At 32.7% G+C, this 18,879-nt stretch overlaps 1 protein-coding gene across 6 annotated transcripts in view; it reads right to left on the reverse strand.

Moving 5' to 3' along the window:
• LOC136034377 (phosphatase and actin regulator 4-like) overlaps positions 1-18,879 on the reverse strand; it is a 205,137-nt gene that overhangs the window by 12,129 nt on the left and 174,129 nt on the right. For all 6 annotated transcript variants that reach the window (XM_065715525.1, XM_065715524.1, XM_065715523.1 and 3 more), the window contains 3 exons: positions 8,839-9,035; positions 4,362-4,533; positions 3,385-3,440 (listed from right to left, as the gene is read on the reverse strand). In XM_065715525.1, coding sequence (XP_065571597.1) covers positions 3,385-3,440; positions 4,362-4,533; positions 8,839-9,035 — 425 coding nt within the window. The remainder of the gene's footprint in view (positions 1-3,384; positions 3,441-4,361; positions 4,534-8,838; positions 9,036-18,879) is intronic.

An 18,879-nucleotide genomic window follows, 5' to 3' on the forward strand; every position in this document is an offset into this window, starting at 1 on the left:
CTTCAAAACCTCAAATTTTGGGGTTTCGCCTAATTTGGAGCCTTTGCACCAATTTTAAAGCTCATTGGAGCCACTTTTGGGCTTTTGCTTAATTTGAAGTTTGAAGTTTTCAAGCTTCAAAACCCCAAATTTTGGGGTTTCGCCAAAATTTGTAGCTTTTGCACCAATTTTAAAGCTTATTGAAACCACTTTTGGGCTTTTGCTTCATTTGAAGCTTGAAGTTTTCAAGCTTCAAAACCCCAAATTTTGGGGTTTCGCCAAAATTTGGAGCTTTTGCACCAATTTTAAAGCTCATTGGAGCCACTTTTGGGCTTTTGCTTCATTTGAAGCTTGAAGTTTTCAAGCTTGAACACCCCAAATTTTGGGGTTTCGCCAAAATTTGGAGCTTTTGCACCAATTTTAAAGCTCATTGGAGCCACTTTTGGGCTTTTGCTTCATTTGAAGCTTGAAGTTTTCAAGCTTCAAAACCCCAAATTTTGGAGGTTTCGCCAAAATTTGGAGCTTTTGCACCAATTTTAAAGCTCATTGGAGTCACTTTTGGGCTATTGCCTCATTTGAAGCTTGAAGTTTTCAAGCTTCAAAACCCCAAATTTTGGGGTTTCGCCAAAATTTGGAGCTTTTGCACCAATTTTATAGCTTATTGGAACCACTTTTGGGCTTTTGCTTCATTTGAAGCTCGAAGTTTTCAAGCTTCAAAACCCCAAATTTTGGGGTTTCGCCAAAATTTGGAGCTTTAGCACCAATTTTAAAGCTTATTGGAACCACTTTTGGGCTTTTGCTTCATTTGAAGCTTGAAGTTTTCTTCGTAGAAATCTATATACCCCATAAACCAAATGTTGCTCAGGAATGAAACTAAAGCTTATTTTTGTAGTACAATGCATGTATGTACATACTCTATATACTAAATACAATACATACTTCAGTTTAATACTACACAGCTTTTGTACTCTATCCAAAGCTTCATTTGAATGTAACTTAATTTATAACTTAATAATAATTCTTATAATATCAATGATTTATTTTTAATAATTTAATAATTAATATCGTTTTTTTATTATTTTCCCGTTTATTTATTTACATAATTCCCAAAGCTGAGCATGCTCAATATGTTCGTAAGAATGTAGTCTTAAGATTACAGATAATCTTAAGACTTACTTTGTTACCCGAACAAAAATCCTGGATACACCCTTTCCCATAGTAAAGCCTTATTTTTAGGAACAGTAATTTCCTCCGTACCAAACATGAAGATTTTTAAGTCACTTTGGCTGTGAAAAGAAGCAAAGCAGCTGTCCAAGATAAGGTTTTTAACACAGTCCTTTAAAATATATAGGACTAGAAATAAAATTTTATAAATATAATATATAGGGCAGAGAAAATAAATTACTTCATAGCTATAGTACCCGCAATGCTGATAACCTAGTCACTGAATACAGAAGTGGAACTAGAGCAGGTTTTTCTGTCAGATATCGGTCCTAAGGTTCTCTCAGAAATCGGTCCTAAGGTTTGGAATTCTCTTCCGGAGAGCATATGGGCGGTGGAGCATCTTAGTTTATTTAAGAAGAAAATGAAAAATTTTCTTTTGGGTCTTGGTTCACGGATGATATCTTTTTTTTCCTATTCTTTTCCCTTTTCTTTTTCTTATCATTTTTTTTTAAGACGAATTAAGATAATCTTAAGTTCGTAAGAAGTAATCTTAAGGAAAAATTGTAAAATAGAATATGCTCTGCATGCAATCAATTGTATCAGCTTACCCAGCTTTCTTGCTAATCATAAGGCGTTAGGTTACTATGACAAATTCATAATTTATATCCTTGTAATAATCGTCTTTATTACGCCTCAGACATTGGGTTAACTAACTTTGCTAGTAGAATGCGTATCCCAAGTATTCTGTAATGCATTATTAGAATAATAAATCTCATTGAATGTTAGCATAACACAAAAACACAACCATATTCAACAAAACACTATCTATAGTTGGAAGTCTAAGGTAGCGTAGAAAAATACTGTCTTAATCATTTTTCAGTGGTAAGCAATCGACGTATAGAAGTAAATAATGACAGATCTTCCCCTATACCATGACCCATGCCAATAGTAATCGAAGATTTATTTACTCGTCTCTTTTATAAGAATCTATACACCAAAAGAATATAATTTTCGCTCTGATCCAAATATGTATATAGCGCTAGAATTTATATTTGGTCATAATATATTGTTACTGCCACTGCTCCAATCGTACATGGGTACGATTGCAAGATTCTAAAAAGACTAGAATTTTCCAATGGGTTCCCTTGATAAGATTCTAAAAAGACTTAAATTTTCCGACGGGTCTCCTTGACGAGATTCTAAAAAGACTAGAATTTTCCAATGGGCCTCCTTGATGAGATTTTAAAAAGACTAGAATTTTAGAGAACCTCTCCATCGCCTTACCCAATGGGTCTCTTTGATAAGATTCTAAAAATACTAGAATTTTCGGGAATAAGGTTAGACCTTATTGTAATTGACTTGCGTAAAGTCTTTAACTTGATTAGATACCATATTGGTTTAAAGAAACTATCTGATGAACTTAATGTTGAGCCTTTCCTGATAAGAATTGTTGCTAGCTTCCTCATTAATAGTAAGAAAAAAATTAAGTGCTGGGACAAATTTTCTGATAATATTTAGATTAAATGTGGCGTACCACAAGGTGTTTAGATAACTTTTTTCAGGGTAGGCGAATTAGTAGTAGGATATCCGGATCGATGGGTATATGTAGACGACCTTTCCTTGCTAGAAAAATGCTCTTTAGGTATCCCTAGCCAGGTAGGGGGCATTTGATAGTATTCGTCAGGAAGCTAATACAGCGTATACGTCTGTTAATATGGGCGGGTCTGTATTGAACTTTATTTTATAAACGATAGCATCGCTAACGATACAAAAAATGTCAAATGTCCGAAAAAAAATAAGAGAAGTAAAAGTAGCAAATGTCTGATTAATGGAGAAATTTCAAAGGATTCAAATATTTTAGAAAATTGGTTCACCAACAGATTTTGTGGTAGCCCGCCACTGCATAAAGAGCACATGTCTCGATAAAAAAATTGGTTCACCAACCGATTTTGGTTGGTTCTAATAAACCAACCGATTTGGTTTATTTTAGAAAATTGGTTCACCAACCGATTTTGTGGTAGCCCGCCACTGCATAAAGAGCACATGTCTCGAAATAAAATCTTCCAATATGAAATATAGTGCATATTATGCAGAGGCTCCCCTAGGTTCTACACATTTTATGGGGCTCCAAATGGGTATAAAGAGGTTGAGAAGCATAGTTTTAATCATTTTAAGCGAGATTTCTAAAAGAAAATACCGTTCAAAAATTACATGCATAAAAATAATAAGTTTACCACTTACTTTTGAGAATATTTCTTTCTTCTAATTCTTCAAGTGTTGGTCGCAAGCTTAACCGCCTAAAATAAAATAAAAAGTAATGCATAAAATATACACAAATTCAAGGTTAAATTAAAAAAGTTGAGATCATACAAAATGCGTTCGTAAATAAATTCACTTTCTTTCTCACATCAAATTTCGTTGCAATATAAAATCGCATAGAAGCCAAACCGATTAATTTTTTTTTAATTAATTAAAATAAATTTTTAAATGAAATGAATTTTATTTTATTTTTCGATTATAAAATTCAATTCAATTAAATTTAGAATTAATTAACTAATAATTTTATCAATTTAAAAAAGATTAAAACATATTTTTTTCATTTACATGTCATTAAGTTTATTATACTAAAGCTGAAGTTTAATAAACTAAAATTTTAATTAAATTAATTTGAATTCATTCTATTTTCTAGATATTAGCAGCACGGAGCTAAACTGACCATGAACTGAGAAAAGAAAGAAAGTAAGAAAGAAAGAAAGAAAGAGAGAGAGAGAGAGAGAGAGAGAGAGAGAGAGAGAGAGAGAGAGAGAGAGAGAGAGAGAGAGAGAGAGAGAGAGAGAGAGAGAGAGAGAGAGAGAGAGAGAGTCATATCATAGGGAGTCCTCGCCTTCTGTGTTCAGGAGAGGTTATAAAAATCCTGAAGAACAACAAGAGGCAGTTTTTCTGTAAGATTGGTGAGCTTTGACAGATTTTTAAGAGTAAAAGTATTTACAGATTGAGTTCGACATAGTTACAATCTTTCTGACTTCAGTCTTGTATATTCGTAGTAGCTTAGCTTAGCCACTTTAGTTTAATATCTGAAACAAAACAAAAATTATAGCCCCGCCTTAGCTCCCCCACCCAACTTAAATTTCAGAACATAAATCAAAAAACACATGTTCTATTTTTATTGGCAAACACTTGAAAAAATTTGAATGAAATTTAAAAAATGAAAATCGTACCTAATTAGCTTAGCACTGATAGCTTGCTTGAATTCTTCCCTTTCTTGATCTGTTTGCATGCGAAGAATGCCTCGGTCAAGGAGGGTTTGTGGGTCCGGCCTTAAAGCAAGCTTTATATTTAAACTTTCTTTTCTTGCCAGTTTCACTGCTTGCTTTGAATTGGCATCCATTTCTAAAATACATTAAAATTGATCAATATATATATATATATATATATATATATATATATATATATATATATATATATATATATATATATATATATATATATATATATATATATATATTGATCAATATATAGTATATTTTGATCAGGAGGAGAATAAAGGAGGAAAACCAATGCCCCTTGATCTCTCGAGGTGGCATTGGGCAGGGGGGCTCTGAATATGAGAAAATATTGAGGGGAAAGTTGAACTAAATCAAAACATGCTACGTGCACACAGATTGCTGATACAGGATTGCTGGTTGCAGCAATATTTTTGAATGATAACAGCATGTTATCAAAGCAAAAAAAAACCTACATGATAACAGCAGTGAGTAATTTAGAACAGATACACGCTAGTAGTTGTAATCTCGCAAAAGTATGTGTACCACGTCGCATTCGAAGTAGTTGTAATCTCGCAAGATGCGACATTTTTTGACCGTAAACTTTTATAGTATATACTTTGATTTCCTTCAATTTCTTTTTAACAAAATGGATGCAAAAGAAATTCATAACAGTTTACGCCAATTAATTCGTTAAACACAGAAAACAACAAATAAAAAAACACAATACAGTAAAAAAAGGGGGGCTCTGAATATGCCAAAGTATGTTCTAGGGTTAAGCCCAATTTCATATTCAGCTTCTGCTGAGCGAGAACTCCTCCTTCGTTTATACTATTAGCAATGTATCGCAGCAGAAAATCGTTCCCGTTTTTTTGGACGCATCAGCCTCAAGGGTTACGAATCTTCTAGGGAGGAGGTCTCGCGACCGACAGATTTGAATCGCAGTCCCCACTACATATTACGGTTGGCTCAGATACCGAGAATTCATCGGTCATCACCATTAATATTTTTGGTTAAAAAATATACCCCCCTTTAATCTTTCAAAATTTAACAAATGAAATTTATTTATAGCATTATCATTATCTATCAGCAGTAATACTTTCGTTAAAAAAATACCCTCCCCTCAAATTATCTTCTAAAATCCAACAAAGGAAACTTACTCGTGGGTACTTTGATAAGCATTTCTATTTTTCATTAGAACAAACCGTTCTTAAAATCTGGAAGATGGAAAAAGTAAATTTATTTGTAGCATTATCTTTTAGCATTAATGCTTTAGATTAAAAAAAAAAGATAGAATTTTTCTGATACAGGTCTATCTAATACATGACAATTCATCCAGGACAGCTACTTTAGTAGACCTTGGGAATCAAGTTACACTCGTGTGACTGTAATTACTTTTATTTTGTTCGCTCGTTATTTTTTGATTTTTGCAGTTTTTTTTTATTTGTGAATAAATGCTTTACTTCCTTAAAATTACAATATTCAAACTTCAAAATCCCCAACCCTTGATACTTTTCTGCTCATAATCATATCCGTCCAGTAAGAGTGGACATATCCACAATCTTCGTAGCTTAATCATTTCCGTATACTTGGCCTTGCATGAGGGAATATGGGAAAGCGTGGAATACGTAAAGAAAGAAAATATAGAAAAAACACCGTAGAAAATGGTAAACAAAGCCCAAAAATTGCCCCCCCCCCAGGAAATTTGATATCAAAAGATTTCGCTGTCTTTTTATATAAATTTCCCGTTTTCACAATTGACGAATTCACACTCATACCTCGGGAAGAAATTGTTGCATTTGTACCTGGTGCTATTAAACTAAGACAATCTAAAAAAACACTAACTTATTAAATTAAATAAAAACCCAATAATTATAAAGCCCTTGGCAAGTAACAAGCAAACAAAAGCCTTCTCTTAACAGTTTCGCTTCTCTATTCAAATAAGTAAGTTTTTCTTCATTTTAAATGTAGAATTATACGTTGAGAACCTTTAAATTTCTAGCTGATTGGTTTAAAGCCGTCCTGGCTGAGTGTTTGGCACGGTGGCGTGGGAATTCTGTGTCCAAGGGGCACGGGTTCAATCCCAGTTGTGATCAGTTATTTAGTTTGGGACGGGGGTCAATGGCGTGACTCTGTAAGCTCAGCCCAAGTCGACCCAGCTCTAAATGGGTAACTGGAGAAATCTGGGGAAGGTAAGCAGGAAGGGCGTGCGAAAGCACAGGATGGTTAGCCCCCAACCCCCCATTGCACTTCCTGGCTGAAGGGCCATGAAACGGAGATCAGCACCGCCGGTTTGGACCTTAATGGTCTAGTCCCGTCTTACTTACTTACTTACCTACTTTACGTCCACATCAGACAGCCATTCCTTAAAAAAATTTACTTACACTTGATAATAGTTCTCACTTTTACCTAATCGTGTTTCCTGAACTCTTTCTTTAACACTTGAAAAAATCATAAAAGAAGTTGTACCAAAACTTTCAAGCTCAACAAAGAATAAAACTCCTCAAGCATTTCTTTCTAACTCTCAAAATCTCAAGTTTACTAAACTCACAGTCTTGAAAAACTTACTAAATTCCCCTACAATATTTCATGAAAAAGGGACAAAAAGAAAAGAAGAAGATTATCGGATAAGTTTTCACATTAATTTTTTTTCAGTTTTAAATTTCAAGTTCACTTTTATTCTTACTCGTCAAATACATATGAGAAAAAGCAAATATAATATTGTTCCAAGGAGATAGGAACCTTTTTCAAAGAACGAGACCTCTCGAATTTTTTTCTTGACTAAATTCAGAAATATTCAGATTGGCAGAAATATTCAGAAAGCCAGCTGATGGGAACCCAAAAGTAATTGTCTTTAAGGATGCGAAAAATACACTTTTGATCAAGCATTAGACCCTCCGCCCTCGACGGAAACATTATCTGATTGTCAATACAAGTTTTACAATGTCAAGAAATAAAAACAAACATACTAATTTAAGATAATACAATGGCTATTATTATTTTTAGCTATTCATTAAAAAAGAATAAAAAAAAATAATAATAATTAACCTAACCTAACTGATTTTAATCTGTTGTTATATCTTTTTCGTTTTACTACCTTTCTTTTATTCTTTCCTGTGTGTACAATCAACTTCAATAATCAAACAGTTCGTGGTAACCGACTGTAAGTATGGAGCGACTCGACCCAATAGTCGAATCGCAGCGAAATTCTAAAAACGAATTTTGATAACATTAGATACGCCGAAAGAATCAACCTTTTGTGCTAATTCCAAATACATAAACTACATTGATGGATAAGAAAAAGAAGGAGGCGTGGTCCATTCTAATCGTTCTATATCCACTAATGAGGAGACCGGCCTTTGCATGTTTTTAAGTCGAAGGATTGAATGAAATACTTCTGTACCGTTTTTTGGATCTAATAATGAAAAACAAGAAGAAGAAAGGGCTATATCCGTTTCATACCTTATGTCAAATACTCAGAAAACATGAATGGATTCGCATTTGTCTACAAAGATTCCATATATAAAAACATTCAAATATATAAATTACATTGATGGATCAGAAAAAGAGGGAGGCGTGGTCCTTTCTAATCGCCCTATATCCACTAATGAGGAGACCGGCCTTAGAATGTTTTTAAGTCGAAGGATTGAATGAAATACTTCTGCATCGTTTCCTGGATCTAATATTGAAAAAAAAGAAGAAGAAAGGGCTATATCCGTTTCATACCTAATGTCAAATGCTCAAAAACATGAATGAACTGGTATTTGTCTGCAAAGATTCAAGACATAAAAACATTCAAATATATAAATTACATTAATGGATCAGAAAAAGAGGGAGGCGTGGTCCATTCTAATCGTCCCATATCCGCTACTAACGAGACCAATGAAAAACAGCTTACGGTTTCGAATCATCTTGCACATCAATCAAGACAAGACAAAATATACTCTCCACAATATTTGCATAAGCTTCTTACGATTTAAGATCTTTATAATCCTTATTAGACCAGCTAATCTCGGCTTAAAAAAGACATTATGGAGGTATATAACGTAAACTAATGTTGGTTCCGCGTTTATTTTCGATTTATTTTCAATATATACAATTTACTCGTTTTTTCCTGGAAAAATATAATATTGAGAAAATACAATGAACAAAGCTTCACGAAAAAAAAACAACAACCAAAATAAAAACAAACATACTGATTTAAGATAATACAGTGGCTATAATTATTTTTTAGCTGTTCATTCAACAAAAAATAACATTTAATTTTTATTACAATTTTAGCTATAGGACTCTTAAACTTTTTATTGGATCAAGGGGATAGTGCGGCGTCTGCAGCACAGGGGAAGGGATTAGTATTGCCAGGGCACTGCAGGAGGATTAAGCTTCCTAGCTTTCTATCTGAGTTTGATAACCACACCAAAGGGAGACTCACCATCGTCCTCTCGATATAATATGGGGCCTTCTGACGAAGAATTACTGTCCGTGTCATCTTCTCTACTTGTTGGGATGTGAGCAAGGGGGGTAGGAATACTAAGGGGCAAATAATTTGGCCGTGATTGTTGTTGCAGCTGAACATTTTCTTTAGACTCACTTGTTCCGGTTGATATGGAAAAACGAAGAGGTTTTGTGCTGTAAAAGAATAAAAAAAAAAATCAAAAAAGCAAAGTTAAAAGTTCAAAACTATTATTAACTACTAGCTATTGTGGTGACGCTTCGCGCCACCCCAACACCTAGTTGGTGAGCCGCTTCGCCCCCCCCCGCGCGCGTAAGTCGTTATGCGCCATATTAGTTACGCGCCATTGTAGTTGTGTCCCTGTGTCCCACCTGTGAATATATATATATATATATATATATATATATATATATATATATATATATATATATATATATATATATATATATATATATATATATATTTATATATATATATATATATACATATATATATATATATATATATATATATATATATATATATATATATATATATATATATTTTAACTACGTAAAACATGCGAATATACAACATTCTTCGTTGTCCCATTGTCTTTGCATATAAATAGATTGTCAGGTTTACTGACTCTTGAACATGCAACATATAATTGTCCATGGGAAAAACAATCTGTATTCAGATCTATACCTCATTATTCTAATGATGTGTCCCTGTGTCCCGGTCGTCATTTATATTCCCTGTGTCCCGGTCGTCATTTGTGTCCCGGTGTCCCAGTTTGTAATTTCTCTTTGAGTGTCCCGGTCGTCATTTATATTCCCTGTGTCCCGGTCGTCATTTGTGTCCCGGTGTCCCGGTCTGTAATTTCTATTCGAACAATCCCTGTGTCCCGGTCTTCATTTATATATCCCGCCTGTGCCCCCGGCGTCCCCGTTGTAGTTGTGTCCCTGTGTCCCGGTCGTCATTTGTGTCCCGATATGTAATTTCATCAGTTGACAAACATGACGTCAGTCGACAAACAACTTCATAACGCATACAGCTCAATCCTTATAATGACGTCAGTCGACAAACATGACGTCAGTCGACACACAAACATGACGTTACTCGACACACACACACACAGACAACTTATTTATATATATATATACTAGCTGTTATATATACTATATATATAATATACATATATACTGTTGGGGTAGTATATATACTACCCCAACACCTAGTTGGTGGGGGCGCTTCGCGCCCCCCCAAGCCCCCCCGCGCGCGTAAGTCGTTACGCGCCATATTAGTTACGCGCCTTTGTAGTTGTGTCCCTATGTCCCACCTGTGAATATAGATATATATATATATATATATATATATATATATATATATATATATATATATATATATATATATATATATATATATATATATATATGTTTTTAACTACGTAAAACTTGCGAATATACAACATTCTTTGCTGTCCCATTGTCTGTGCATATAAATAGATTGTCAGGTTTACCGACTCTTGAACATGCAACATATAATGGTCCATGGGAAAACAATCCGTATTCAGATCTATACCTCATGATTCTAATGATTGCCCTTGAGCTTTGTTGATGGTGATTGCTAATCGACCATTCCCTGAGTCGCCATCGTCATTTATATATCTCCCTGTGCACCCCGGCGTCCCCTTTGTAGTTATGTCCCTGTGTCCCAGTCGTCATTTATATTCCCTGTGTCCCGGTCGTCATTTGTGTCCCGGTGTTCCAGTCTGTGATTTCTCTTTGAGTGTCCCGGGCGTCATTTATATTCCTTGTGTCCCGGTGTCCCGGTCGTCATTTATATCCCCCTGTGCCCCCCGGCGTCCCCATTGTAGTTGTGTCCCTGTGTCCCGGTCGTCATTTATATTCCCTGTGTCCCGGTCGTCATTTGTATCCCGGTGTCCCGGTCTGTATATACATTCGTTTTTTAGTTTTGTTTTTCTCCTTTATTTTTTTCCTTTTTTCTTTTTTTTCTTTTTTAGTTTATTTAGATTTTTAGATTTTTTAGTTTCTTTATTAGTTTTTAGTTTTTTTGTAGTTTTTACCATTTTTTTAGTTTTTTTAGTTTTTTTTTTTACTTATGTCCTGGTCGTCATTTATACTCCCTGTGTCCCGGTCGTCATTTGTGTCTCGGTGCTTTGTTGATTGCTAATTTATATTATATTTATATTTATATTTTTTATATTTATTAATATTTTTTTAGTTTTCTTTTTCTCTTATTTTTCAGTTTTTTCCTTTTTTTTAGTTTTTTCTTTTTTAGTTTTTTTTTTGTTTTTTACCTTTTTTTAGTTTTTTTAGTTTTTTAGCTTTTTTAGTTTTTTTATTAGTTTTTAGTTTTTTTTTAGTTTTTGCCTTTTTTTAGTTTTTTCAGTTTTTTTTTAGTTTTTAGTTTTTTACCTTTTTTTAGTTTTTTTTTAGTTTTTTAGCTTTTTTAGTTTTTTTTCTTTTTAGTTTTTTTTGTAGTTTTTACCTTTTTTAGTTTTTTTTCTTCTTTTGTATTAGTGTGAAATAATTCAGACGTCATATGCGGACAAACACGACGTCACTCGACAGACAGACAGACAGACATAACCCACAAACAACTTATTTTTATATATATTTATTCATATTTTTTTAGTTTTCTTTTTCTCTTTTATTTTTCAGTTTTTTCCTTTTTTTTAGTTTTTTTCTTTTTTAGTTTTTAGTTTTTTTTAAGTTTTTAACCTTTTTTTTAGTTTTTTTAGTTTTTTTAGTTTTTTAGCTTTTTTAGTTTTTTTATTAGTTTTTATTTTTTTTGTAGTTTTTGCCTTTTTTTATTTTTTTCAGTTTTTTTTAGTTATTAGATTTTTACCTTTTTTTTTAGTTTTTTTTTAGTTTTTTAGCTTTTTTAGTTTTTTTTTCTTTTTAGTTTTTTTTGTAGTTTTTACCTTTTTTAGTTTTTTTCTTCTTTTGTATTAGTGTGAAATAATTCAGACGTCATATGCGAACAAACATGACGTCACCTGATCCACCCACAGATCCACACACAGACAACTTATTTTTATATATATAGATATATATATATATATATATATATATATATATATATATATATATATATATATATATATATATATATATATATATATATACATATATATATATATATATATATATATATATATATATATATATATATATATATATATATATACAGATTATTAAAACTATTAGTCTAGAACTATAAAACTATTATTCCTAGAAAAAATAATTATGAACTATTATGTAAAACATGAAAACTTATCCGGAAAACTATGCACTAAGTCTAAAACCTAAATTAGATCACAGACCGAATTTTTGTTCGTTAATATAACACAAGAGGCATAACATGTTCCTACTTACGCTTGTTCAGCTGCAAAAGAAATTTTCTTCCTAAACCATAAGAGAAAATGACAAGACTGTCTTGGGATAAATGATTTACAATATATCATATATTCCTGTAGCCCCTTTCACTCATGGCACAGTAGTCATATCTTCAAGGACGATTGGAAACTTAGGGTATCAGAAAAATATATGCTCAAACAGGAATTATGTAATTATTTTTAAGGTAATTGTAAAGTAAATTTCAATTCTTAAGGTAATTGTAGAAGTTAGGCTAAATAAATTTTTTAGACTACACTATATTTCCATTTACAAATTTAACAAAAGAAAATATAGTGAAAACGGGTATGATTGTTTTAACAAAACAGTAGACAAAAAAAAGCTTTAAATAATAAAGATATCCAGATTTCGACTTCTCGTCTGTAAGCCTTTATCAAGAAAAAAAAAATGAATTAAGCTAAATTAAACACAACATATAAAGGAAAGGAAAACAATAAAAAACTCAAATCTTAGTAAATTACAGACAATTATTAATAATCTTGATATCTTTATAAAAGTTATTAGAAGCTATTAAGATATGAGTTTTGTTTATTGTTTTCATTTCCCTATTCTTTATATATTATGTTTGGTCTAACTTAATTCATTTGTTTGTTTCATTTATTAAGGCTACCGGACATGTAGTCGAAATATTTGTTGCTTTTTTTCTTTTTTGGTTTCGTCCACTGCTTTCTTTAAAACATTATACCTGTCTTCGTTATATTTTCTTTTGTTAAATTCTGTATACAGTGAAGGAGGTTCAAAAAAGAGCCTATAATATTTTGCTAAGCTAGGAACAATCCACCAGCTGGGATTATACAGAACAAACTTTGATGTAACTTATATTTTACCCTATTCTGGTTAAAGTACCTCAATATAGACTACTTCCAAATATTCGCCCTTTTCCTCACCATTATGACAAGCTACAAAAATTCTGTCATTAATCCACGCGATCAACAACATAGACTTTTAAGGAGAATCAGAACTGAGTTACCAATTGGAACAGAAATTCCTATCAGTCCCCCTTTTCATCATGATCACCATGAGTTAATTTTTTTTTCTTTTGGTAAGTCAAATGATCAAAGGGAAATTTTACGATTTAACATTAAAAAACGATTTTTTTGTGACAAAAAATAAAAAAAGCCATTGCATACCATAAACTATATAACTATATCAAAGGTTTATGCAATGACTGATGATGACGAGAAAATTGAAGAATAATTTATTGGAATTATTTTGGATGCTGATGCAATGACAATGCTGATGCAATGATTGGATGATGCAATGAGTGATGATGACGAGGAAATTGAGGACTAATTTATGGGAACTGTTTTATACATATGTCACTAACGGTGACATTGACTACACACCACTTCATTGGTAATATATGGTTTGATTTCTATTCATCCCTTTTTTCGTCGTTATCATCACTGCCTACAATAAACTACTTAATTTAGGGTCTAAAAAAATAAAAATAATTGCTTTAAGGCTAATGAATTTTTTTCATTATTTGGTATGAAGTTAAACTATATCATAAGTAATTTAAAAAACGGATTACGATGAAGAAACGGGGGACTACAATAAAAATCGGTCCAAAGCCAAATCGAGATTTCCTTTGGTAAAAAGAAAGAAGTTGAACAGCTGGGTCATATCTTACAGGAACTGATGCAAGATTCCCTTCACACCTATCCTTTTTATATTTTTACTTTTTTACTTAACTAAGCATTATTGCCTTAATACTAACAATAACATTTCCATATAAGGACCTTGTCTCCTTCTAAATCTCCTTCCTATTGTTTTGTTAATGCTTATTGAGCAAAGGATATTAAGGAATTCCCGTCCAAAGACAATAAGGAAATAAGTAAATGTAGCTCCCTCGCTAAGCACACATATTATTACTGATTGCAGTTAATCACAAAAATAGTAAATGGAAAGGTTGACTAAGCGTTAAAAATCAGATGACTTACCCTAGAGTATGAGTGCTTGTTTTGAAACACTAGCACTAGCACTCCCTTTACAATAATGTAAATGGAGGGTTGACTAAGCGTTAAAAATGGGTGCTAGTGTGGAAACACTAGCACTAGAACTCTCTTTACACTAATGTAAAGGGAGGGTTGACTAAGCGTTAAAAATCAGATGACTTAACCCTAGAGTATGAGTGCTTGTTTTGAAACACTACCACTAGCACTCCCTTTACAATAATGTAAATGGAGGGTTGACTAAGCGTTAAAAATGGGTGCTAGTGTCGAAACACTAGCACCAGAACTCTCTTTACACTAATGTAAAGGGAGGGTTGACTAAGCGTTAAAAATCAGATGACTTACCCTAGAGTATGAGTGCTTATTTTGAAACACTAGCACTAGCACTCCCTTTACAATAACGTAAATGTAGGGTTGACTAAACGTTAAAAATGGGTGCTAGTGTTGAAACACTAGCACTAGAACTCTCTTTACACTAATGTAAAGGGAGGGTTGACTAAGCGTTAAAAATCAGATGACTTAACCCTAGAGTATGAGTGCTTGTTTTGAAACACTACCACTAGCACTCCCTTTACAATAATGTAAATGGAGGGTTGACTAAGCGTTAAAACTGGGTGCTAGTGTCGAAACACTAGCACCAGAACTCTCTTTACACTAATGTAAAGGGAGGGTTGACCAAGCGTTAAAAATCCGATGACTTAACCCTAGAGTATGAGTGCTTGTTTTGAAACACTAGCACTAGCACCCTCTTTACAATAACGTAAATGTAGGGTTGACTAAACGTTAAAAATGGGTGCTAGTGTTGAAACACTAGCACTAGAACTCTCTTTACACTAATGTAAAGGGAGGGTTGACTAAGCGTTAAAAATAAGATGACTTAACCCTAGAGTATGAGTGCTTGTTTTAAAACACTAGCACTAGCACTCTCTTTACACTAATGTACAGGGAGGGTTGACTAAGCGTTAAAAATGGGTGCTAATGTTGAAACACTAGCACTAGAACTCTCTTTACACTAATGTAAAGGGAGGGTTGACTAAGCGTTAAAAATCAGATGACTTAACCCCAGAGTATGAGTGCTTGTTTTGAAACACTAGCACTAGCACTCCCTTTACAATAATGTAAATGGAGGGTTGACTAAGCGTTAAAAATGGGTGCTAATGTTGAAACACTAGCACTAGAACTCTCTTTACACTAATGTAAAGGGAGGGTTGACTAAGCGTTAAAAATCAGACGACTTACCCTAAAGAGTATGAGTGCTAGTGTTGAAACAGAAAAAAGACACTAGTATCAAAAAAGTCATCGAACACCGTCTAGCGTTTGGTGTTCCCTGGCATTTCTTTTAAACTTCATAATTGTGTTTTTTTAGAAACTGAGAGTAGACATTAAACTAATTTTGCCAGTCAAACTAATAATTCTGCCTCATTATTTCACAAAAAAAAATGCCAAGAAAACATGGAAAACCATAGAAAACTTAAGGCCAGATATTCTAGCAGGTTTCGGGCTAGGACAAGACTAAAAGCAAAAGAAGAAGTTTTATTTTTAGGAGAAGGTTGAGGACACTTGAAGTAACATTTTTCATACTTAAGTAGGGCTACTCGAAATTAATTTTTATGGATCTTGTGGAGACCGGGCGCATAAGAAGCATGCAAAGAGCTGTTTATGCAGCCAACACCTCAAAGTTTTAGCCTATGATTATTGGTAAGACAGTGGAACTGAAATATATTAAAGAATACAAGACTTGAGTGTTCGTGGCATTGTGGTACTTTGATAGGCACAGTGCCACCACAAAAGCATTTATAGGTATTTACAGAGTCGCTTACAAATAATAAATGTAATACCTCCCAGTGTTAATTAAGCTGTTTTTCATCGTAAATAAAAAACAATCAAAGACACGAATAAACAAAGATGATTTGTCTTGCAAAGGCAATGCACTTCGGACGTTAAATATACAATGCAAAATACGGACGTTTAGAAAAACTAATCTATACTTTGGGCAAAAAGGGATGGAACAGGGGGGTCCGATCTACACTCCAATCTGTGCTTAGAATATAAACATAAACAGAAGTGAGGCTGTATAATTACCTGAATTTAATCCTTAAAGAGTGTCTTCTGCAGCAGGAAAAGGAGGAAAAGCATAGTAAATTACTGTCAAAATAAATACAGTAAAAGATTTACTACTCTTCAGAGGAAGACATAGGTAACGTGTGCAAGTAGGAATTTATTTCAGGGAAGTACAGTATTTTTGAACGAGGGGGGGGGAGGGATTCTAAAAAACGGCAAAAAATAAACAAATTAACCATAAACTAAATATATCTCGAAAAAGTTCACAACTTACAAATAACAAACAAACCTTGCGCACCTGTCTGAATATATGTCCATTTTCTTTGCAAGGGGCTTGAGCAGGATCAAGGGTAGGCTGAATACAAACGGTATTTATAGATGAGGCTAAGCATGGAATATTTATGTATACAAAACATACAGACACACGCATATATATATATATATATATATATATATATATATATATATATATATATATATATATATATATATATATATATATATATATATATATATATATATATATATATATATATATACGTTTCTTTTCTTTATGTTAATATGCTCTTTATTGTGATTAAATAGTCCGTTTATTGAGTAACAAAAAAAACTAAGTCAGGTCGAATTTGCTAGCAAGTAAAGTTTAAAAGAAACAAGTTAGCCTTTCATAACAAAAAAGGCATATAAGAATGAATTTATTCAGAAGAGCTTATTTTTTTGGAGAAAGAGAGATAAGGTAGATTAGAAGAAACAGATCGGAAGGTTGGAACAGAAAATCAATATTTGTATTTTATACAATTACTATTTTTATTGAATTCACTTTTATGATACATTACTTATTAATACAGCATTAGTTATAATTATTTAATTTTTTAAGTTAATTCTTTTTTATTTTGTTGCTATCTCTATTTTTAATAAAAAAAACCTAGCTCCTGATGAAAAATACGTTCTTTGAAATAACTACGCCATCTAAAAATTTGAAAGAAAAACAAGACTCATGTGTCATTTTGGGCACAATTTTAACAGCAGAATTTATCTTCTTCTTTTTTTATTCAGCTGCTTTTTAATATCCTTGGTCATGTGCAGAAGGGTCTTAGGCTTTCTCCTGTAAGGTACTGTAGTGTTGTTGTCTTAGATTTTTAGATTTAGAAGTCACTTAAAAAAAAACGGTGAGCTCACTTCAAAAAAAAAAAAAAACACTGTTCTGCTAGCGAGTATAGTAGTTGTAGGTTTATTTGATCCTTTCTTTTGAAAAATTCAAAACAAAGAAAATCTGAAAAAAAATTAAGAGTCGACTGTAATTTTAGGTGCAGTTTTAACAGCAGAATTTAAAACGAATTTACAAAAACAATCAATGTTAACTCCGTTTTTTTCTTTATCAGAGTACTATCGCGTTACTTCTCTGAAAAAAAAAAAAAAAAAATTCATTTGACCTAATTAAACTAATTTCATCTCATGTGTTAATGAAATTAATTTTGTTCAAGTTTATTTCAATCCTACAAATTACTGTTCACACGTTTATTGTTCTACTATTGACAACTAATCACAGCACAACGCCATCTGAGGCAAACACAATAGTGCGAACTCCCCTAGCAGCTCACTCTGTTCCGATTTCAGTCTCTACTCCCTCCAATAAAGTTCCCAATTCCTTTACAATAATTTTTTAAGACATTTTCCCACTCAAATTGAAGAGTTGTTAAAATATTTACGATTTAAAAACCATAAACTCCTTTTGAGTATGGCTTGAAGTATAAAAGAATTCAGTATGGCTGCTAAGTGGCCACTGAACTATGTACTGCTGACCGGAGCAGTGCCAAAAAAGAAAAAGAGCTTAAGAACCCTAATTTTTGCAAGGAGATAATATAGCATTAATCGGTGCCCTTTGCTTCGCTTCGTTTGGTTGCTTTTGTTATTGCTGATTTAATGGTCTATTACTGATTTTAATTAATTGATTTTACTCAGATAATTTATTAATTTAACTTTTATTAATTTAGTTTTTAGTTGTAATTTAACTTTGACTCAATTGTAACAATTAATTTTAATGATTTAATCAATTAATTATTAGATTATAAGCTTGCCTCCTCGAGTGCTATCGGTGCCCTTTACTTCCTTCGTTTGGAGGCATTAATTATTGCTGATTTTAATTAATCGATTTTACTCACGTAATTTATTAATTTAGTGTTTATTTATTCATTTAGTTTATTACTGTAATTTAGCTTTGACTCAATTTAAACCATTAACTTTAATCATTTAATCAATTAATTATTTATTATAGGCTTGCCTCCTCGAGTGCTATATTGGAAGTGCAAGATTACAAGTGGAATAAACCTCTATGCATAAAATATTTCTTCTCTCGTTAGCTACTACAGAATCCGAGTTACGCAAAGAGTAACTCCTCTTTGACCAGGCTACACCTCTCAGTTGTCAGCTTGTGTGTCAAAAAGGTACATATTATTAAAGACGTAGGGCGCTAAAATTAAAGATGCTAGACATCTTACGTTATTCCATTCACGAGGGGGCAGAAAGGCCCCTAGTAAGGCAGCTAGGTATCTGTCAACCCTCAATACTCAGTTTTACCAACG

The sequence above is a fragment of the Artemia franciscana genome, chromosome 13 (assembly GCF_032884065.1).
Source record: "Artemia franciscana chromosome 13, ASM3288406v1, whole genome shotgun sequence".
Lineage (NCBI taxonomy): Eukaryota > Metazoa > Arthropoda > Branchiopoda > Anostraca > Artemiidae > Artemia > Artemia franciscana.